At 40.7% G+C, this 22430-nt stretch overlaps 2 protein-coding genes across 6 annotated transcripts in view; both read right to left on the bottom strand.

Moving 5' to 3' along the window:
* Positions 1-4105, bottom strand: part of RHOT1 (ras homolog family member T1) — a 59492-nt gene extending 55387 nt beyond the window's left edge. Inside the window, exon 1 of one of the 5 annotated variants that reach the window (XM_032210605.1) lies at positions 3638-4105. In XM_032210605.1, the coding sequence (XP_032066496.1) occupies positions 3638-3674 (37 nt within the window). In that variant the 5' untranslated portion in view covers positions 3675-4105. The remainder of the gene's footprint in view (positions 1-3637) is intronic. The other 4 variants (XM_032210601.1, XM_032210603.1, XM_032210602.1 and 1 more) reach the window with 4 other exon arrangements.
* A 3762-nt stretch (positions 4106-7867) lies between these two features.
* Positions 7868-22380, bottom strand: RNF135 (ring finger protein 135). Its single transcript, XM_032210607.1, has 6 exons — positions 21675-22380; positions 18264-18458; positions 16945-17080; positions 14712-14789; positions 12651-12752; positions 7868-10857 (listed from the first exon to the last, which is right to left on the bottom strand). Exons 1-6 carry the CDS (start codon positions 22272-22274, stop codon positions 10331-10333), a joined length of 1638 nt encoding a protein of 545 aa, XP_032066498.1. The 5' UTR covers positions 22275-22380; the 3' UTR covers positions 7868-10330.
* Positions 22381-22430: the final 50 nt, after the last annotated feature.

Genomic DNA, 22430 nt, shown 5'->3' with positions numbered 1-22430 from the left:
TCCAATGCAGTTCTGATCATTCTGGAAACATTCCAAACTAATTTCAGCTCAAAATATTTCCAGAATTGTCAGTCTTCTAAATAAAAAACTGATCTTGATATGATATAGGACTTATGGAGAGAGGAAATATGTACTACATATTATGGGAATTATTAAAAAAACATATCAACATTTATACCTGTCAATTGCAGTGATACAAACTCGTTTTTCTAGAATCGAATTATGCTATGGAAAGTTATGAAACCAATTTGGCTCTAAGAGGAGACAGCTCTATAATAATGTCAGCATGCCAGTTTTTTAAAAAAATATTTTCAGACTATACGTTAAAAATTAAATAATACATTCTAAAAATAAATATGTATAATCCTAATCCTTTCAAAGAATGCCTTAGTTTCCCCATGCCCCCTGGCAAACAACATTTCCCTAAATAAGGATTCTATTTTCTAAATTTAGGCTCCCAATTTCAACAGTCACTAGACAAATCAAAGCACAGCTAAAGGACAGCTTGAAGATTTTGGTCTCAGACCAATCTTCTGAGCAGCAACAGTCTTGTCACATGTATGAACCACATGTACTAACATGAAGCATTTCTGACAGTACCGTTCCCAGCAGCTAAAACTCCCTCTGAAAGCACCTGTTTGGTGTTGTGGTTAAATCACTGGGACAGCGGAACCCAGGAGAACATGAATTCTAGTCCCGATTTAGATATAAAATCAGCTGAGTGGTCTTGGGCTGGTCATTCTATTTCAACCCTAGAAAGAAGGCAATAGCAAATCACTTCTGCTCTCTTGCCAAGAAAACTATAGGAGTCTGTCCAGTCAGTCACCAGGAGTCAACACTGACTCTAAGGCAAACACATACAAACAAAACACCCACCCACAGAGTCCTCGAGAATTAGACTTGCAGCCTACATTCAGAAGGTTTTAAATTCAGCTTCTTCATGCTTAGTCAGATAGCAACATAGTCTATTGTCTAAGACAATAGAATTGTAGAAGATATTTTGATTTGATTTGAGGGCAACACACTTTGTCTCAAATTGTACTTTGTCAACAGGCTGCCCATGACCAGCTTTTCTGATTTTAAAAGTTGTCTGCAATCTGCGTAAAACGAATAGTCAAAAAAGTTCAAAATGCCACCCTATCTATGGTTTTTACGATGCAAATCTCATCGTGCTTGCTTTTAGGAAACATTTTTCAAGGTCACACAACTAACAAAACAAGTCAGGAGGCAGGATAATAATCTCTTTAAACAAATCATTATTTATTTAAGTCTTCCAAGAAGATAAAACACACTCTCCATGGCTGAATTCTCACAGATTATTTTTAACACCATTGACCTGGAAATTCAAACTAAATATAAATGAACTAATAGCTAAATATGTGCACATTCTCAGTGCAAGACTATGTCACCCTGCATACCCAAATAAATGACCTAATGCCCTCTGGAGGTTTGGGACTTTATCTCCCATCAGTCTCCTTATAGTGGCTAGCAGCAAAAAAATATAATTGTACAAGATCAAAATCTCTGGAAGCATCAGGTTGCTATGCTGAGAAGAAAACATTGGTTTGGAAAACAGGAACTCCTGATTTATAAATATTTCACAGTATCTGGCAGGTACATATGCAACAGTCTTCAAGTAATTTAAAAGAAAAAATGATGGGGTCAAAAGAGAAAACAAGCACAACAGAATTTTTATTCTCAATTCCCTCCCAAAATCTCATGAAGAGCTTTAAGGAAAAGTCCAAACTCTCAATTCTTGAACTACGGTATTCTAAATAAAGCAAATCAACCAAAACCATTTTAATTCATTAATCCCTCATTCAAATTTCAACAATAATTCATAATTGCTAGACCCACAAGACATCAGAGTCATGAACATTCAGAGCAATCTTGGTAACTTTACACAATATTACGATAGCAGCCAGTCATCAATTTTCTGACATTATTCACACATCATTCTTCGTTAACATACAACCCAAAAAAGCACATTTAATGACATACTCATCAGAAAATAAATCTTCCCCAACTTGTTACGCAAATTAGGTTGCTGCTCATTGTATAATGAATATGCATTCACAAACACTTCAACCTTTAAGTAGCCTACCACATATTTAAATTACGGACCTATTAGTCTGTATTCCATATACCATACAGAACACTTAATAGCCAAGCATAACGTGAATGCCAGAAGACAGATTATCAAAGACATGGAACAGTTAAGTAAATAGCTAGATCTGAGTTAATTGTAGCCATGTGAATGCCAGATATTTTGGTCTATAACTTCCATCAGCACCAAACAGAATGACCACTAGTCAGGGATTAAACAATTTATAAATCAAGAGATCTGGAATCTAATATATTTCTGAGGTGCTCTGTCAGTTTGTATTACTTACATAGGAGCATACTTTCGGCAAATATATTCAGTGGAAAACTATGTACAATCATTTTGCTGTAAAATACATTATTAGGACATCTGCTGAGGGAACATACAGTACTTTGGACATACTTGTCCAAAATCCTGTATTGGATTCCATATTTAGAGATGAGTCAAAAAGCCTTAGGCCCAAATCGCCAATAATGTTTAAATAATCAATGAAAGCCTAGCAAGAGCATGTATCTTACAATAAGCAGCTGATTTGGGGCAGGGGGGGGGGTTAGGGGAGCAAAGGAAACTTGGTGACTTTTATTTTGAGACAGGACAGCTGGTGCCCTTGTGACAGCAACTTGCTACTGTATAAAAAAAAACTTTGATCCAAAATATAAAAGCAGAAGATGAGATGGCCCTGACAAAAGATGAAAAAGAAGGAAAAACATCTTTTTTTTCCCAGGTGAAAAAATTAAATTAACTTGCACCTTTCTATATCTTCATCTGTCTTCCATCAAATGGCAAGCCCAACACTTAAAATAAACCTAACCCCATATGAAACCAGTCTCCGGGTGCCCATCAAAATAGAGTTTGGAGATTACCTAGCTTATTGCCCTCCTCAGCAGGTGTCCTAATAGTGTATTTTGGAGCAAACTTCATCATTATACCCAAAGAGTTCCGTTTTCCACCGAGATAAAAAAAATTACATTTGCGGAATATTATACCTTTATCCCTTCAGTTTCGCTCTGCCTTTTCCTCTGCCCCTTTCTACAACCCCTTGTCAAATTTCGGCATCTCCTAAAACTAGTCCCCCTCTTCTTCAGCCTGTTTCTCCCCACCCCCTCCCCGCCCCAAGGTCCTATAAAATCCCATTACTGCACCCTTAATCCCGTTTTGTTCTTGCTTTTTAATACCCTGCCCGGCTGTCCTTTCCTTCTCCTACTTTCGCTTAAATCCCCCGCACCTACTTCTCCGCCCCCCAACACTTTCTCCTTCTCTCCGGCCACCTTTCGGCCAGGTCCACCCAACCACCACCCCACACACACCTCCGTTCCAATAAAAAGGCAGACGTTAAAACACGTGCCATCTCTTACCTTCGCAAACATCGGCTCTCCCTGTCCTCCCCAGCCAGCCAACTCCCCCCCCCCCCGCCCTCAACGTGGTTCATTCAGCGCGGCGAGCCGGCTTCCCATCCCTCCGGCCCAGTTCCCTTGCTTCCCCCTCTCCTTCAATGCTGACCTTCCCAGCCGCTCCCTCCTTTCCCTCACTCACGTTCTCCCACCAGCAGGATCCTCACGTCCTTCTTCATCGTGCTCTGTCTCCGCCTTTCTGGGTCCAGCGATCCGGCTCACATCAGGGCTTCGGCCCAAGGCGTGGGGGGGAGGGAGGGAGGGAGAGGAGGTGGGGGGGAAGAGCTACGGCCTACTACGCTCGACCCGCTCGCGCCGTCCCGCCTCCCAACAGCCGGCGCGCGCGCGCTTGCTTTTGCTCCACCGCGCGGCCACCCCTCCCTCGCGCCCGTTTTCGCAACCTTTCCCTTCGGAGAGATCATAGACGGGAGGCTAGGAAGGACGGGCGCCTTTTGAACTTCCGGAGCTAAGTTCACAGCCCTTCAATGGCAGGAAAAGTTCTCTCTCTCTTTCTTTCTTTCTCTCTCTCTCCCTTCCAGGTTGCTCTGTGAGGGCTCGGTAGGAGCCCACCGGCGTTTCCTGCTCATACGAATCGGAAAGGCAGTCCGATGGGAGGGAGCAAACCGGAAGTGTATAACCCATGCGTATTCTAGAGTTTAATTTAAAAAAAAACAGGCGTTCAAGAGCAAAGAAGCGCCTTGGGTTGTTTCCCCCCCCTGCTGTAATTTAATTTAATTTAATTCGGAAAATAATAACGAAAGTAACATGCAAGTATTTAGGGCTACGATGTACACCCGCATTCAATTGATTGGGAGAAATGGGTTGCTTGGAGAGATGGCGATACGATAGATTTATCGTTGATGTCGCTTGAAAATCATAGAATAACAGAGCTGGAAGGGACCTCGGTGGTCATCTAGTCCAACTCCCTGCTCAAGGAAGAACAGAGTTGGATTTGTTGCCTGGTATAAGAGATGTGTGTTCAAAATTCGTTTTAGTTTCATCTGTTTTTGAAATGTCTATGCTGCCCTATAGAATCAAATTTTCTAAGAGGTACAACTATTGCGATTATTGTACAACATAAACCCCGTGGAAGAGCATCTCTGGCATTTGTTAACTTGTCTGCCCTCCACTAGTGTTAAAATCTTGTGTCCAAAAAGTTTTTATCTACCACAGATGAAATTTTATTGGCTTGATATCTTTGTTGTGATTGTGGCATGGGTACATAAAAGTCAACTAGATAACTGTCAATCATTGACTGAAAGTCCTAACGCCTTTGATGGAGGAAAACTAGCACAAGGCCATCAAAATAAGCAGACAAAAATACATTGGTGCATGGAACTCAGTGGTGCAAAAAAAAAAATGAACAAGAACCTGGGTGCTATTTATTTTAGCTTCCAAGATAGTTTTCCTGTGAAATTCATTATAGCTTTAAAGTAACGTCCTCTAAATCACTTTTATTTTTGATGGATTTCTCGAAGTATCTAAATAGCCTTGTTCTTCAATTATGTATCTCAAAACAAGGTGTTGAAAGATGGAAATGTATATTTTACCTAGTATGTTATCTCAAAATTAATTTGGGCAATCTCAATTTATAACTCTGCAAAGTTATGTGTTTAAACTGATGGTGCTCTTTCTTCTTTTGGTCTGCCTTTGGTCATATCAATCATACTTCAATCCTGATGGCAGATCTGTCAGCCTTGAATGACTTCTTGGTAAAAGTCAGGTCATTTAATGGAAGAATGTCCATTATAAATAACATCCCCTAAGTTTACCAACCTGGACTTACCTATTTACAATATTTTGAAATTTAGTTATATGGAGAGGATACACTCCAATTTTTAAGAACTCATGACGAGATCTTGGAAATTATATGCCTGTAAGCTTAACATCTGTTAAGATAGTGAAGTGCTATTAAAGATAAAATGTCAGAGGCCTTGTTGAAGGATGTTCAACATAGCTTCGGGAAGTGTAGGTGTTTTGAAAATGTTAATAAAAATGTGGATGGCAGTAAACATCTACTTAGATTTTCAAAAGACCTTTGATAAAGTTCCTCATCTTGCTAAGTTCAACAGTCATAGAAAAAAAATAGCAGATCTTTTTGTGAAAAAACAATTGACTAAAAATAGTAGGTGTAAATACACATCTCTCACTATGGAGGGATGTAACTACTGTGATCCCCTGGAATTCTATTCTCACTTTCTTAAGTATTTATAAATTATCTGGAATTGGGCATGACTAGTAGAATAGCCAAAAGAATCTCAGAAATTTACTTTCTGTTTTCAGCAAAACTGGTGCATTTAACAACTGCTGCATTCATTTAACAATCATTGCAAAAAAAGTTTGCAAAATTTAGTCAGTCAGATGGTGACCCACTGTATGATCATTATGACTTACAACTATAATGGGCAGGATCCAGTATGATCATAAATTGAGAACTACCTGTAATTCATTTTGGGATTCAGTATCATAAGATGTGGTGCTGTCTACCAGCTTGGCTGATTTCAAACAGGTGTTGGGCTAATTCATGGATATTGTGGGAATCAATTGCTATTAGCTTGGATGGTAGTCAAACTGCCGCTTCAGTCATCCACTGAAGAAGCTACTTGGATAAGCAGCTTCAAGGCAAGGAAAAGAACTCCAGGTGCTATGACTCAACTTCCAGACAACTCTATCTGGATGAATGAGAATCTTCATTGATAATTCTGATAGATTTAGATACTTTATTTGTATGCCGCCCTTTTCCCTGAGGGGACTCAGGGCGGCTCACAATTCAGGGGGAGGGAGGACAAACAAGTTACAAATAGCGGTTGATGGGATCTTATCCATCTCCTGAAGGGTTTTCTTCCTGGCTTTTGTCCTGCTTATTGTGCCTGCTTAGGTATGGCAGCTTCATCCTAGTCTCAAACTATCAGGATGCCAAAACCTGGTCAGATCTCAGTATTAAGATCAACACAGATTAGCACAGCATACTGAACCCCAGGTTCAGTTTCAAGCTTAGTAAAAAAAAAACCAAAAAAAAACAGCAATAACTGTTTTTATGGACAGATTATTGTCTTTCAGATGGAATTTAAAGCAGGGAGCAATATGTTGCCCATGGGGACTTATCCTCTGGCCTGCTGGGAACCCCATCCAAATTGACTTTAATTTTTAAAAAAGTTTTAGTTTAAAAAAAAAATCAAACGAGACTGATAGATGCCCAAAAAGGGGAATCAGCTTCTAGCAGAGAAGAGCATTAAAACCAGGTTATCGAAGAAGTCCTTTAGCTGATTATTAGGTGTCTTGCTCTCAGAATAGCTGCCTAAGAGTAGAAGAGCAGATTGTTTTCCCCATTCCTTCTGTTATAGAACTTCTTTGTTTGTTTTTTCACTTTGCTTATGCTTGTCGAATAAGTAGGGAGCATCCCTGAGTTCATATTATGTTGCAGGCACCAAAATGGTTTTTAAAAATCCTTTAAAACCATTAAATCAGCTTAAGCCATAAAAACAATTAAGATTAAATGCAAAAGTACCTGAGATCTTGCAAGATTGGGCTTTGGGGTGTTAGGCGAAGCCGAAGCCTCAGATGGATTCTGTTTTCCCATCACTAATGACCACCAAGTCACACTGAAGCAAGGAAGGCAACTTTCAGCTGTTTATTTCTGCAGAAACAGAGAATCTCATACTTGGGAGTCTAAATCATGCCTAACTCCTAGTAAAACCTAGCTCCGATCTTTATACAAAATGTTTCTCTGTTGTTTTACAATGTGTCATTATATGTAATTTCTTTCACAAGGTTAGTGTTTAAATTTGGTTGATTACATTTGTTCTGTTTGGAACAGAACAAACAGTTTTCTGCTGCGTGTCTGTAGTTTCTCAGTTCCACAAGGAAGCTGACAAAGAGAAGGGAAACTTAAGACAGTCTGGTGGGTAATTTAATCAGTTATAATGTTTCTACATAATTTTATCAATTCCTGGATGACTTGGTGTTGAAAACATTATTTGAGACCTTTTCTTATGAATGGGATTCCTTTCTCATAGAAGTGATAACTTCTATCAAGGATTTAAAGGGGACTTTCTCTATTTGAAGGATTCCATTATTTTTATATTCTTCATCATTTTATGTTCTTAAGCTGTCTTCAAGCTATTAAAGGGAACCTTTTTAAATCCCTGGTATTGTTTTATATTTTGGATTTAACTTCCTTTTAGGGGCATAGTGGACCCCAACTAACCAATGACCACCTTATATCTTCAGTGCAGGTCTTTAGCCCAGTTTGTTGAATAAGCCCCCAAGGGTTGGTTTCAGAAAACAGTAAAATATGAAACTATGATTTATGAACCACAGTATTATAGTCATGCAACTTAACTAAGGCAAAATAAAACAAACCACATTATCACACGGTGCAGTATATAGAACCCAGGTTTTATTGCTGGATGTATATAACGAAGTGATTATGTACCTTTAAAAAACATACAACTAAACCATAACTATAAATAATGCAACTTTACTAATCAAGCAAAAATATGTTTGTAAGCTGGCTACTTTGAAATATATAGAGAATGTAGGATGAAAGTGACACAGTATTGTTTTATTTATTCACATCCACTTCTATTCCTCTAAAGTTCTTACTGAATTTCTTGATATGAGTTCCAGGACTGAACAAAGTACCACATGTGAGGGTTCTTCCAGAAATTTGTTATTTTTACTTTTCTAATTTTTACTTTGTCATTGTTATCAAGTTATGGGTCCATTTATTTTTAAAATACTTCAATAACTCCTCCTATATTCTGAAATAATTGACTCTGAAGTGTATTCATTTGCAAATATATAATGCTAAGTCTGCTCAATATCCCCCACATTGTTTTTTTATCATAATGCTTCTATTCTGATTTTCATCAGATGTCACACGTGGAACCCCTTTCAATCCTAAACAGTACCTGGGTTGAATGTAAATAATAGGAAAAATTAATCTCTGAATTTCATGATTAGAGGAGAATTGGTGTCCCCTTAGTCTCTCTACTTTTTTATTACCTTCAAAACTATGTTCTACGGATTCTCAATTATGTTGTGATTAAAAACTAGAACTCATTGCTGGAGAATTTTAATTATTGGTTTACCTGCTGGCCCTCTAACAATAGTGAGGTTATTGTTTTTACAAAAGGACAGGAAACTAGGGAATACAGCACTGGAAGTAATTTGAAAAAAATGATGACATCCATAAATTACTGGAAGTATAAGATTGTAAAGTATTAAAATCTAGACCATACTGGATACTATATAGTACAGATCTAGTAGTAACACTACATACATATTATGTGTAAAATTTAGATGACATCGAACAGCCTGATTTTTCCACCCATTTTCATAGATAACTGTTTACCACTAAGTGTTTACCACCAAGTTCCAGTATGTCCCATTGTCAACCATGATACTAGTACTAGGATAAAGTCATTTGAATGTGCGATAGGTAGTCCTCAACTTATAATAACAATTGGGATCTGAATTTTCAGCACTAAGCAATGCAGTCAAAAAGGCAACTGTATCCCTGTAATCCTGGTTGCTTTTGTTAACTGTACCCCACGATTGTGAGGCGAGGCAACTTCTTGCTGGCTTCCTACAACCAAAGTCAGTAGGGAATCCAGCAGGAGGTTCTAAGTCTCAGACCAGCAAATAAGTGTTTTTTTCTGGATGAGGGAGAGAGCATGTGAGAGGTGCTGTGCAGGTTGGAGAGGGTGCGTGGAGGCATGCCAGCTTGGAAAAGGTCTGTGGGGACACAGGATACTATATAAGAGCATACAGGAGTATAGTGAGGGCCAGGTGAGCAGGGATGTATGAGGCATTATGGGGAAAGTTCATGGAGGTGTGATGTTGGTTGGGAAGAATGCAAGGGTGCTTGTCTGATAGGATGCATGGGCTTGCAGCATGACTCGAGAAGGATGTACAGAGTGTGCCAAAGGTGCAAGGTGGGCGAGGGAGGATGGATGGGGTGCAATATAGGATGGGTAGGTACACAAGAGGCAGGTAGATCGGGGAGTGTACATGGTCATGAAGGTCAGAAAGGATATGGAGTGCAGTGTCAGTCAGGAAAGGTGTGCAAGTTGTGGCGTAGGTTGGGAAGGCTACATAGTGGTGCGACATGGGTTGGAAAGGATGCACAAGGGTGCAACACAGCTTGGAATGGATGTGCAAGAAGTGCCGTGTGGATCAAAGAGTGCATAGAGGTGGAACGTAGGTCAGGAAGGGTTCATGGGAGATGTGCAAGTGGCCCTAATGGCACAAGCGCAGACGGGGTGGAGAGGAAGCATGGATGGGGAGACTTGCACCAATGACTTCTAGCAAACCCTGCTGGTTTCCTCATTGACTTTGTGGGGAAGCTGGCAGGGAACGTTCCATATAGCAAACACATGAACACGGGATAGTTGGCAAGTTGGTCATTAGCTCAAATGGATTGCTAAGTGCCCAGATCATGATCACATGACCATAGGGGTGCTGCTATGGTCATAACTTTGAGCACCAGTCGTAAATCCTCTGCTCAGCAGTGCCATAACTTTGAATGGATGCTGAACGAAGTATTGTGTGTGAAGGGCAATCTGCAACTGGCTATGCAGGGATCATGGTAGTTGACAGACTGTATTTATGCACCCCGAACCCAAACTTTCTTTTGAAACTGTGCACCTTCTAACCTCCGTCCAATGAGAGTGCAAGCTTCCAACATGCTCACCCTGTGTAAGACTCATTTCCATTCCGAAAGCCAGAAAAGATGAAGCACTTCATAATTCAAGCAGCAAAACATCAGAATCTTAAAAGAGTCTTTAGAGGGCAAATGCTTATTAAGACACTATACAATTGTGGCGTAAAATTAATGCCTATTAACATCATTTATAGTTAAACTCTCACCAATATTCAAGCTAGCAATCCAAAAAGCAGGGTAAACTGGATTTGCTGCGTTGATTTCAAACTTGTGTAAACATGTTTCTTTATCAGTGAGAGAATAAAAAGACAATGTTTTTGTTGGAAAGTCAAGGAAAACTCCAACCCGCAAAGGCCTATTTTCATCAATTTTGGTTTGTTGACTGTTGTGCCATGCCGAGGTATGTTTATTGAATTCTAGGCACCAGGATAATTCATTTCTTCCTAGTCGGTCCTTTGTGCCAATGTCCCCACTGGCAACACCAATGGCCCATACAGAAGATCCCTTGCTGTTGACTTCCCAGTAATGGCGGCCTTCAGAGAAACCCGGAGAGCCCAGCACTTGACCGTTGCAAAATCTCTTCGGGGAGCGTTCATATTGTTTGCGACTACGAGACACTCTCACTTTCCTTTTATTGCCTGTGATCTCAAGGCTGCAACCAACTGTTTCATCATCAAATGTAACGCTGGACATCCCTAAGTAAAGTAAAATTAAAAACATATAGATCTCTAGGAGCCTTAAATGAAGGAAATCTGTTCACAGTTCAGAGTCCACAGTCCATCTTCTCTACCTGCAATCCAGCACTTGGCCTGAAAAATGGTCCGAAAAATGCCTGAAGACAGACCCAAAAAACAGCCTGTTTTTGGACTGTTTTCTGGTGCTCCAGCGCTCGCGGAGACCACCTGGCCGACACACATGCATGTGCTGGAAACCCAAACATCAGCTGGTTAGCACACGTGCCCACAGAGGGCTCTGTGTGCCACCTGTGGCACGTATACCATAGGTTCGCCATCACGGGCCCAGGTCATCTTTGGTAATTCATTAAGGTTTAAGTTTTCCTTTTTGATCTGATGAGGCAGCGGACAGATATGCTTTTGGATTACAATTAGGCTCATTAAAGGATGCAGCAGACAAAGCATCCATTTGTGTCAGTGCATTAAAAGAAACAGTGTTAGTCGGAATCCTGTGGTTTTGTTTTCAGTAACATAAAATAAATAAGTAGAATGAGAATCAATAAGGAATAAAATACTGGATACATGGCTGGGTTAACGGTGCTGTTAGTTGTCTACCATTTTCATTTGTTTTATAATTTAGAAGACTATGCGAAGTCATATAGCAAAGTACCTGCTCTGCAGACCAGGGTTTAACATACACAGACTTCAACTCATGCTGGTTGCAGAATTCTGGAAGTTGAAGGTCACATATCTTGAAGTTGTTAAGGGTGAGAAATACTGCCATGGACTATGGGCTAATGGATAAGGGATGCCATTTACCGGCATCGGTTTCATGGGAAAAAGTGGAGGTGAACCAATACATTTGTCCAAGTCTATAGGGCCGTGATGGTGAACCTATGGTACGTGTGCCACAGGGGGCACGTGTAGCCATTTGTTAGGACGTGATGAGTATCCCTGTCAGCTCCAGCGCGTGTGCTGGCCAGTTGACTTCAGCCTTTATTTTCGGACGTTTTTCAGGAATGGACTTCTGGTTTGCACATTGGGCTGTTTTTCTCCCTCCAGAGGCAACCTGGAAGTTTGGGAACAGACTTCTGGTTTGCCCAATAGAGCTGTTTTTTTTACCTCTGGAGGGTTCAGGGAAGCCTCCTAAAGCCTCAGAAGGCCTCCGGGGAGGGGCGCGGGAGGCCATTTTCGCCCTACCCAGGCTCCTGGAAAACCTCTGGAGCCTGGGGAAGGTGAAAAACAGGTATATCATGCACCAAAAGTGGGGAAGGATGGGGGTCGCACGCATGCACGCGGGGGATCATGTGCATAGAATTATGGGTGTGGGTTCCCCCCACTTTTGGCACGCAATGGGAAGAAGGTTAAGCACCACTCCTATAGGATGATAGTTCTGGGAATGATTCTAGATTAGAAAAGGGTACATTCTCAGGATACCCACCTGATACTTCTCCAGCACAGAAAAAATAATGGCTATAAAAGTCCACACAATTCTGAAAAACCTGCTACTGCCATGTGCTACATAACCAAATAAATTATTGCCCAAGACCCCTGAAAACTAACCTCATTTTGTTTTATTAACACTAGTCAATTTATTTAATAAACACTATATAGTGTTACTTCTAAAGAAAGCAAAATAAAATTTAAGAAAGCACTCTTAAATGGAATATAAATGATCTGTTCCAGAAAAAAAAAAGTTTGAAATACCAATTCAACAGCTGCTTTTCAAATTATTTTTGAAAGGGAAAGTTTGTATGTTTCATCTACAGATCTCAATATCACTCTCTTGTATGTGCAGCAATGTACATACTTACACTGAGAAAAACTACTTGAAATCATCGGCAATTCTCTGTCACTAGGAGATGGCGCTGCTGATGAAGAGCTGCTTGCTTCCTGCACGGAATCATTCCTTGGGACTGTAAAAATTATTCAAATTTGTTTGCAATATTTTGCAACTCATATTCTTAAATAGAGATAGACAACATCCTACCTGGGGTCATTGACCTTGGCATAGGAGAGAATTATCTCCACCCCCTGCATATTTACTATTTTAATTATATTTTCTGCACTATAAGACACACTTTTTGTCTCCCAAAAGGGGGTGAAAATTTCGGTGCTTGTTATAGACTGAATATTGCCAAAACCCCACCCACCCGGTGGGGCAAAATGTTTTTGGGCCTTTTTTCAGCCTGTTTTTAGTGCTTTTTTCGGCCTATTTTTGAGGTTTTCTTCAGCCCTTTTTTGAGGCTTATTTTGGCCCGTTTTTTCCAAAATTTATAATCTTATAATCTGAAAAATACAGTAAAATTAAATGAGAAACTGGCATCCTGCTAAGTGCCCATCTCTACTATCATTTTAATTTCCAAGAACAGTAGTCGGTATATCACATGGATCCCATAGGCAGCCTTAGAAAATTAAAAAATAAACAAACCCTTTTTTTTTACTTTTCATGAGCAGGAATAATCTAGATCAGTGTTGATGAACCTTTTGGATCTGATGTATCCAAAAATTCAGAAAATGCTTACCTTGATTCTGTCGGCATGTCACACAGACAGACAGACAGATAGACACCATCCATCATCCATCCATCCATCCATCCATTCAGGCAAAAGAGGCCTCTATGGACCTCCTCTCTTCTGGACTCTCTTCTCTAGACTCTCTGGAAGGCATGCATTTTCTGGACCCCCAGAAAAGTTTGTGAAAATGATTGTGCAATTTTCAGATGCCTCAGGCTGTGCAAGACTAAGATCTTCTAGTGCAACTTTCAGAGGGTCTAGACCAGGGGTGAAATCTAATTTTTTTTGTCACCGGTTCTGTGGACATAGCTTGGTGGAGGGGATTATGTGAGTGGGTGGGCATGGCCAACTTTTTCTTACTTTTTTTTCCTGCCAGTTCAGGTGAATAGGCAGGAAGAAAAATGCTTTAAAAACCAAGGGAAAAAGCTTCCGAGGATCACATGGCTCACAGCTGAGCCATGTGATCCTCAGAAGCTTTATTTTTTTACTACCGGTTCACAGAACCAATGACAATGGTCCCTACCAGTTCTGCCGAACCGGGAGGATTTCACTCCTGGTCTAGACTAGAGGCCTGACTTGTCACCATAAATGACATGGCGTGTCACCTGTGACACCAGTGTCATAGGTTTGACATCACTGATCTAAATGATGTTTTTTTCATCCAGGCCAATTGGGAGGCCAGTTGTGCAGGTCCCAACCTGGGAACCCAGTGATGGGTTGCAGGATATCACAACTGGATAAATCTCCAAGGATTGTTTAGAGCAGAGGTGTCAAACCCGCGATGATGCGTCATCATATGATGTATCGCAACTTTTTTCCCCTTCGCTAAACGAGAGGTAAATGTGGTCAGCACATGTTGCATCCATGGGCCCCAAGTTTGACACCCCTGGTTTAGAGTGATAAGTGACAGAGCCAGTCAAATAGATAAAGTAAGAGCCATATCAGTATAAGTACGATGCTGCCAGGCCAGCCACGAGTACTCACAATATTTCTCCTCATATAAACCATGTAACAATCCGAAGATGACCAGACAAATGTGATTAAGAATACTCTTATTATTTTTACTCCACAACAATACTTATGCCAAGCATATTGATTCCTGCATATTAATCCCATATTATTCCTGTAATTGTGATTTGGGTAATTAATGTGCAAAACTATGCAAAGTTGTACTTTAATCTGTAACAATTTGTACTTTTAAAAAAAGAGCTAGCAAGAGTTTTTGTTTTGTTCAATCAAACTAGGAATGTAACAACATCAGAATAACATGGATAAGCAGCAGAATGTGGAAAATGATTCCCTAGTGGAATAATGATTATGATCTCCCCAAAAATCAATTAAAGTTAATAAACTACCTACAGGAATCAATGGAAAGGAACATTTCTTCTGCTCCATCAGCTGCAGCTTCACTATTGTTGCTGGTTCCTGGAGAAGACTCTACACAATAAAAAAGAAATCCTGGCTGTTAGACACCGAGACTAGAAATTGGCATGGCAGAATACATAGCTGCTTTAAGTGGTGCAGTGGTTAGAGTGCAGAACTGCAGGCTATTTCTGCTGACTGTCAACTGCCTGCAATTTGGCAGTTCGAATCTCACCAGGCTCAAGGTTGACTCAGCCTTCCATCCTTCCCAGGTTGGTAAAATGAGGACCCAGATTGTTGGGGGCAATATGCTGACTCTGTAAGCCGCTTAGAGAGGGCTGTTAAAACACTGTGAAGCGGTATATAAGTCTAAGTGCTATTGCTATTATGTTTCAGCTTCAACCTCAGCTTAAGAAGATCTCCCTGATCCATTTTAGGAGGTTCCCATATCACTTTGATCAGCACTTCATTTCAGAGGAAGGCCATTTTGACAGGAAATGGGACCACCCATACATTTTCAATTCAAACTGAATGAGGGAGCTAATGACTGTCCATAGGTTGCATAAGAAGAACACCCATTATCCACAGCCAATGGCAAGGAATGAGGGGATTTGTGATTCAATAGCACCCACAGCCATTTATTCTACCTAAACAAAGAATTTTGGAGATAGGGCTACTATTGCTTAAGAAGACAAATTCACGTCTACACTTGGCAGCTGCTAATTCCTGTTGCAAGGATAAGATATTGAAAAGCATTCAGCGAAAAAGAAGGTATCATGCAATGATGATTTGTCTCACTGGAATCCCCCAAACTGAGTACAGTATATAGGCCAGGACCTCCATATGCTGAGTATAAAGTCTACAGCTGGCAGTTGGATCAAACCTGTGCTGACCTCTCACTGACCAATTGAAATTTAAATACATTTTTGCTATAGGATATATTTCTTTGAAATATTACAGAAGAGTTTTTTTTAAGCCTGCGTATCATAATAGAAGGTACTATTCATTGCTAAACAGCAAAGTCTTTTATTTATAAAGTTTCTAGTACCTATAGTAATAATGTTCCAAAGGTGCATTTTCAAGAGGCAACTGGACTTTCAGTTTTTCTCTGAAGATATTTCCAACCTTAACAACTCTCTAAAAGAATGCAAATGATCAGCTGTCTGAAAGGAGTATAAATCCTTCCTTTCCCCAACATCCAGTCAGAGTTGAAGAAGCTTCTTGGATGAGAAGTGAAACGTCTTCAAAGAAAAACCAGAAAGTCCAGTTGCCTCTTGAAAAAACCACCTTTGCGACAACCATGACCTGGAGAACTGAGAATCTCCATAGACATCTACAGTAATAATCAACTTGACAGTAAAGAGAAGCAAAACTCCATCAAAGAGATTCCATGTCCACATTGCCAGTGCGTTTAACATACTGACAAAGCTAGAAAAAATGCCTGCCAGACAACAAACAAAAAACACACTGTAGGGATGCTGATGGGTGAGGTCTGTTAAAAGGTAATAACCATGGATATAAAAGATCAGATGGAAGAACAAAATAAGATTCAATAACCAAAAGCAAAAACAGTGGCATGTTCAAAGACTTACAAAGAACAATATATAAGGACATCTGCCTTGGGCAGGGGGTTAGATTAGAAGACCTCAACGGGCCCCTTCCAGCCCTATGATTTTATTTCCATCAGACCCTAAGTATTCACTGCCCAGAAGAATTTGGTAGCTACAGAACACCAGTCATAGTAAGATCTGATCCAACCACGCCATCTTTCTCATGTTTAGCATCAGATTAGAATAACTATGCCAGACCATAGTGGTTTTATTTCCCTAGTGCAGGGGTTGGCAACCTTAAACACTCTTTGTCATTTGGACCCATTTCCCACAGAAAAGAAAACACTGGGAACCACAAAACCCTTCCCGTGCTTGACTATTTCCTGAGCAAAACTAGCATATGTCGTTGAATTAAACATTCTGTTTTCTTCTGAAACTTTTCTTTTCTTGGATTTATCCATGGTTGGCCTACCGGGGGTCATAAAGGACAATAAATTGAATGCCGGCGGGTGTCACATATTGGTGGTTGTGATGCATATTTTGAGTAACAGGGATGAAAAAGCCATATGCAGCTTCAGAGCCGTGGATTGCTGACCCCTGCCCTAGTGATATTCAAAGCTTTGTAATAAGTCAGCACATGTGTACTCTTAATGTAAGAGGGGAATGAAAATTCCACCAACTCTGAGATGGCTGCGCTGGGAAATTCCTCAAAATTGCTGCTTCCAGTTGTCTCCTTAACTCTTCAACAGCATTGGCAATATTGCTGATCTTCTGAATGGGATCGCCAATATAATCTTCTTGTCCTGATGACATTTTCTAACAATTAAAAAATAAATCAAGAATTAAACAAGGCACCAGCAAGATTTCAGTAAGCATTTCTCTCAATTCTGTAATTAGAATCTGAATAACAGAACTTTTTTTTTTCCTGCAAGCCTTCTGCTGGTTTGTTTTTTGTTTTTATTTTTTTGGACCAAGTGTTGAGACAGGAACCGACCGACTGGCTTGTCACCAGAATCTAACATTGCTGAGAGAGAGTGACTGACCCAAGTCACCCAGTCAGTGTTGAACCCCAAACTCAGCTTTTCTTGGTTTCTAGCCTTCTGTGTGCTTTATTACGGAGTTACCCCTAAAAATGTCTGCTAAAGTAGCCTCAGAATAAAGTAGAATTAGATCAGCTGATCATGCTTCCTCATCTGATCTATCTGGGAAGGCTGACATCATCCTTGAATTTTGATAGTACAAATCTCCCAAGATCATTCTCAGATACGTACCATCATACATGATCGCAATTTGGGCCTTGGCTCGCAATTATGAGGTTGCAGCGTCCTTCAATCACCCAATTGTCATTTGTAACCTTCATTGCTGGCTTCTAACAAGTCAACAGGGAAGCCAGTAGGAGGTAAAAAATGTGATCACATGACCTAATGACCAAATGGGATTCACCTAATGACAGCAATTGGGGCTGCCTGAATTCCCATAAGTCAATACTTGCAGCATGGAGAAAAGGAAATTTTAATACTATATTTGTTGCATATAGTCCGAAGTCTGAGGGGGAAAAAAGGAGAAGTAGCATTGGTAACAGCCTGTGACCTATAGTACAGAATATTCAGAACTCTGGGTAAGCCTGGAGGGAAAAAAGACCGCTAGAATACTATACTGAGGACTCAACCCAATTCTGTAGTATAACTACATACTTCTATACATACAGGTATCTGTTGTTTAAATCATATGTCTCTCCATTAATAGCAAGCAAAATGCCTTCCAAATTATATTTTTAGGACCATCAAATTTAATAACTAAAAATCAACCTATTCTGCAATGGAAGGTCCCCCAAAGCACATTAGCACCTCACTCCTACTCATTTGTTCAGAAATACCGTAGTTCTAGGACTCTCAGTGTTTAAAATATGTTTACAGTTTTGTAAGATGAGTGGTCATATAAAGAGGATACATTAATAAATAAAATAGATCTTTATGGTACCATTAATGCAATGATTTACCATCATCATTTCTTCAGATGTATTCTGCAAATCCAAAATGGGATTTTTTCCATTGATCTGCTTGTCTGATATTTGTTCAGCCACATTCCATTCTTCTTCAATGATCCTTAGCACTATTTTCTCTTGATCACAAATGCACTTTTTCATAAAACTGAAGGCTTCTGAAATAGAGCTTCTGGTTTGAAACATATAATCCTAAAATCAGAAAAGGGACCGTTGCTGATGAAAGACCTCTACACAGAAATCTGAATGTTTTCAACATTTAATTTTTTCCCTTTACAATTCCAACAAAGTGCTTCAACAGTTTGAGAGCTAAACCAACTCCTCTCACAATCCATCATTCCCATTACTGCTTAAAAGTACCAGTAAGTAGTACTTTTTGGATCAAACTCCAAGTTTGATTCAAACTCAGCTCACATTTGACTTCACAATCACATCTATGTAGTTTCTGGGCATACTCTTCTTCCAGAAATGGTTTCAACTCCCAGTCTGTTGCGACAGTTTTCTATCCATTTACTAACTAGGCCCAGCCCCTGCTGAATTTTCTGAGATCAGCCAAGAGCAAGTAGATCAGCTGGCAACTCTGCCTCTTTGTATGTTGCTTTTGAAAAAGTGAAACTAGTCGGCTCACAACTGTCTCTCTTCTTTTAATGAACACTCTTTCAGGAAATGCAGAAAAAGCAGTGCAAGAAATGCCAAAGGGAACAAATTAGTAACAGAAAGAGAAACACATATAAATACTGGGCAATGTCCAGCCAGAGTGTTTGCACTCTTTCAACTAGCCCGAGGCTCTCTGGGTCAATTTCTCAAGCATCTCCTGAATAAACAAGGGGATGCCTTGTTTAGTGCCACATTGATTACACTGCTCTGCAGGACAGCCCTCCCTCTTGCGATGAAGGTCAGGATCTGGATAATTCCTTAGTGCCATCAGGGCTGTTTTTCAGGAGGGCAACTTTTAGTGTCAGCTCCTCTGGGAGCCTGAATTTCTTCTGTTAATTTCTGGTAGATCTGGGGTCTCCAGATCTACCCTCCAAGCCAACTAACTATTGTTGAGTCTACAATACACTTAGGGGGTGACCTTGATAGACATCCATTTGCCAACCCCACAGGTAGTTCTCTGTTACCCATTGCATATGCTTGAAGACAAGCTTGCCTGTCTTCTTCTTTTTTTTGTTCTAGATTGAACAGATCCACGATCTCCCTCCAATAGTCCTTGGTAGTTCAGAATGTTTTGGAGGGGGGATTGTGGGTCAAACACCTTCTTCATATGTGGAGGAGCAGAAGGCCAGTATTTCCTCACAAGCAGTAGCTTGATTGTTCCTGGAATGGGGGCTTATCCAAGAATAGAATAGAATAGAACAGAACAGAATAGAATTATTTATTGGCCAAGTATGATTAGACACACAAGGAATTTGCCTTTGGTGCATATGCTCTCAGTGTACATAAAGAAAAATAGAACACATTCATCAAGAATCATAAGGTACAACACTTAGTGATAGTCAAGGTTACTAATAAGCTATCAAATCGTACTAGGAAACAATAAAAACAATATAAATTGAAAGATACAAGCAATATGGTTACAGTCATAAGTGGGGAGAGATAGATACTAGGAAGGAAGAGAAGAATAATAGTAATACATTCTTAGTAAATTATTGTCAGTGTCGTGGGAATTAGTTGTTTAGCAGAGTGTGGCATTTGGGGAAAAACTGTCTTTGTGTCTAGTTGTTCTGGTGTGCAGTGCCTTAAAGCGTTGTTTTGAGGGTAGAAGTTGAAACAATTTATGTCCAGGATGTGAGAGGTCTGTAGTTATTTTCACAACCCGCTTTTTGACTCATGCAGTATACAGGTCCTCAATGGAAGGCAAGTTGGTAGCAATTGTTTTTTTCTGCAGTTCTAATTATCCATTGAAGATGCTGTGAACATCACTGGAGTGGCTCCTGTGTTAGCATTTCAGCCAACAGCTGGTCAATGTAGGTATCCACATTCACCATGCTGCAGATGGATATACCTAATCCTAAAATGTCTCTAATTGGAAAATTCAGAGTGGATCAATTGCAATCAGACAGCGGAACTCAGCCTGAAAAATCCTTTGCTTTTTTGGCAGGGCTTAACTATCTCATTTACATTCCCACAGCCCTGACACAGTGAGAAACGGTTTATCACACCTACTCCACACATCAGGGCTTTTTGCCACTGACCCTCTGTCACTAATCCTTGATTATAACAGATCAGGTGTTGATCCACTGTCTCATAAAAATAATTTGCCTTCTATTATAGTACAAACACTGCAGAAATGGTCGCATTAATGTTGCAGAATGTAAAGACTTATGGCAAAAATGCTGATTCTGGGTCCTTAAATATAAGGACCCAGAAAGTTGTATAAAGATAACTTTTAAGGAAACAGGGCACACTGCACAATTTTCACACATATATCCAGCTAAAGTGTTTGACTCCTTCAAAGCTAAGTACTTTATTGCATCACAAATAAGTCTCTTTAAAAGGGCCAACATCAATTTTTGACAGTTGATACTTCAAAGCCATGAAAGAAGACATAAACAATTGAAAAAAAGTTGGAAACAAGTAGCTGGTTCAAGAACAGAAGATAGATGGGAGAAACCAGTTATTTGTTTTTTGATTATTTGTTTACCAAGGAAGAAGGCTTTCAAACATACTTCAGGGGTTATCCACGCAGAAGATCCCAGGTTCAAATTTAAGCCCTGAATGGGATATCCAGAGCAGTCCTGGGGAGTTTGCCTCTAGGTCACACCCAAAGAGCCACAAACTGACTCTTTCCAGAAGAAAGATAGCTAGAGAGGGTGGAAGCAGATTTCCATCCTGAAAGATAAAGGCTAGGGAAGGCTACTTAGATTTAGGCTTAAGCTTTAGAGTTTAGAGTTAGACAATACTAAGGCTCCAAGGCTCATGCTGGCTAATGCAACAAAATGAGGTTAATCCTAGGAGTAACCCTTCCTTTATCCAAAAATGTCCATCCAATCAAGCTGTTTCCTTAGAGTGCATATGTGTATACTTATACATATAAGGAACTAGGTATGTCTAGTTTAATGAAAAGAAGGACTGGGGTGACAGGATAGCAGTGTTCCAATATCTCAGAGGTTGCCACAAAGAAGAGGGAGTCAAGCTATTCTCCAAAGCACCTGAGGGTAGAACAAGAAGCAATGGGTGGAAACTAACCAAGGAGAGAAGCAACTTAGAAGTGAGGAGAAATTTCCTGACAATAATTGTTTCCCAACCAATCTAAATCTGCATTTCATAGTGCAGATAGAAGGGAGAGACTGGCTTGTCTAGAAACTCACAATAACCCTGACAGGACCGAAAGCCAGCTGGTCAACCCCCTGAAGAATCACGGCTAGACCCCGACCTTAGACACGCCAAGAGGCCATTCCTTCTCACCTGGAAACCGCGCCTGGGAAGGGAGGCGTCCCGCTTGCCTCTCGCCCTGTCTGGGAAGCCCGGCTCCGCCAGGCGCGAGTTTTCTGTGGGAAGTGGGTCGTTGGAGGCTAGGCAGTTATATCTTTCCAGGATCAAGTTCAGCAAGACGGTGCGCTCGGGCAACTTGTTGGGCACCCGACGCTTGCAGTTGGGACATTCCGGCTGGCCCTTTGCGACCCATTTTCGGATGCAGTCCAGGCAGAAGCTGTGGCCGCATTGCACCGTGGCCGGGTTGCTGAGCAGATCCAGGCAGATGGAGCACTGCAGGTCATCCGTCGCCAGCCACACGGGCATCGACCCCTGGACAGCAGAAGCCATGGTTAGATCCTTCGCCGACGGCGCCCCGGGGCCCCGGAGTTTCTTCCCACCCTGCGCTGCCCACGCCCGCTGGGCCGCTTTCCCTGGGAGGGCGGAGCGGTGCGAGAAACAAAACAAAAACCGGCGCCTTAGGCGGAACTCACCCCGGCTGACTTCACACAGAACCGAAACGACACGGATCGTGTTATTCTTCGTTGTCGCTGAGATGGAAGACAAGGACCTTCCATGCATGCATACCTGCATGCCTTCTGGCCAGTTTTTGACTTCTGGCAACTACCTGGTTTGATCCCTGAGGTTTTCCTGGCAAGTCCCAAAGGTGGTTTTTCCAAAACGCAATTGGATTTTCTAGTTTTTCTTTCTTTTAAGCCATTTCGCTTCTCATCCAAGAAGCTTTAGAGC

The sequence above is a fragment of the Thamnophis elegans genome, chromosome 2 (assembly GCF_009769535.1).
Source record: "Thamnophis elegans isolate rThaEle1 chromosome 2, rThaEle1.pri, whole genome shotgun sequence".
Lineage (NCBI taxonomy): Eukaryota > Metazoa > Chordata > Lepidosauria > Squamata > Colubridae > Thamnophis > Thamnophis elegans.
The sequence above is the reverse complement of the archived record's forward strand: the minus strand, read 5'-3'. Positions and strand labels throughout refer to the sequence as shown.

Bases quoted from the DNA above. Each gene is read 5' to 3' on its own strand.
- RNF135 (XM_032210607.1), bottom strand. From the start codon at position 22,274: ATGCAGGTATGCATGCATGGAAGGTCCTTGTCTTCCATCTCAGCGACA. The intron at 18,459-21,674 runs GTGAGAAGGAAT...TTCTGATTTTAG, and splicing joins TTCCCAGGCGCGGTTTCCAG to GATTATATGTTTCAAACCAG. The intron at 12,753-14,711 runs GTAGGTAGTTTA...TAATTTTTACAG, and splicing joins GTTCCTTTCCATTGATTCCT to TCCCAAGGAATGATTCCGTG.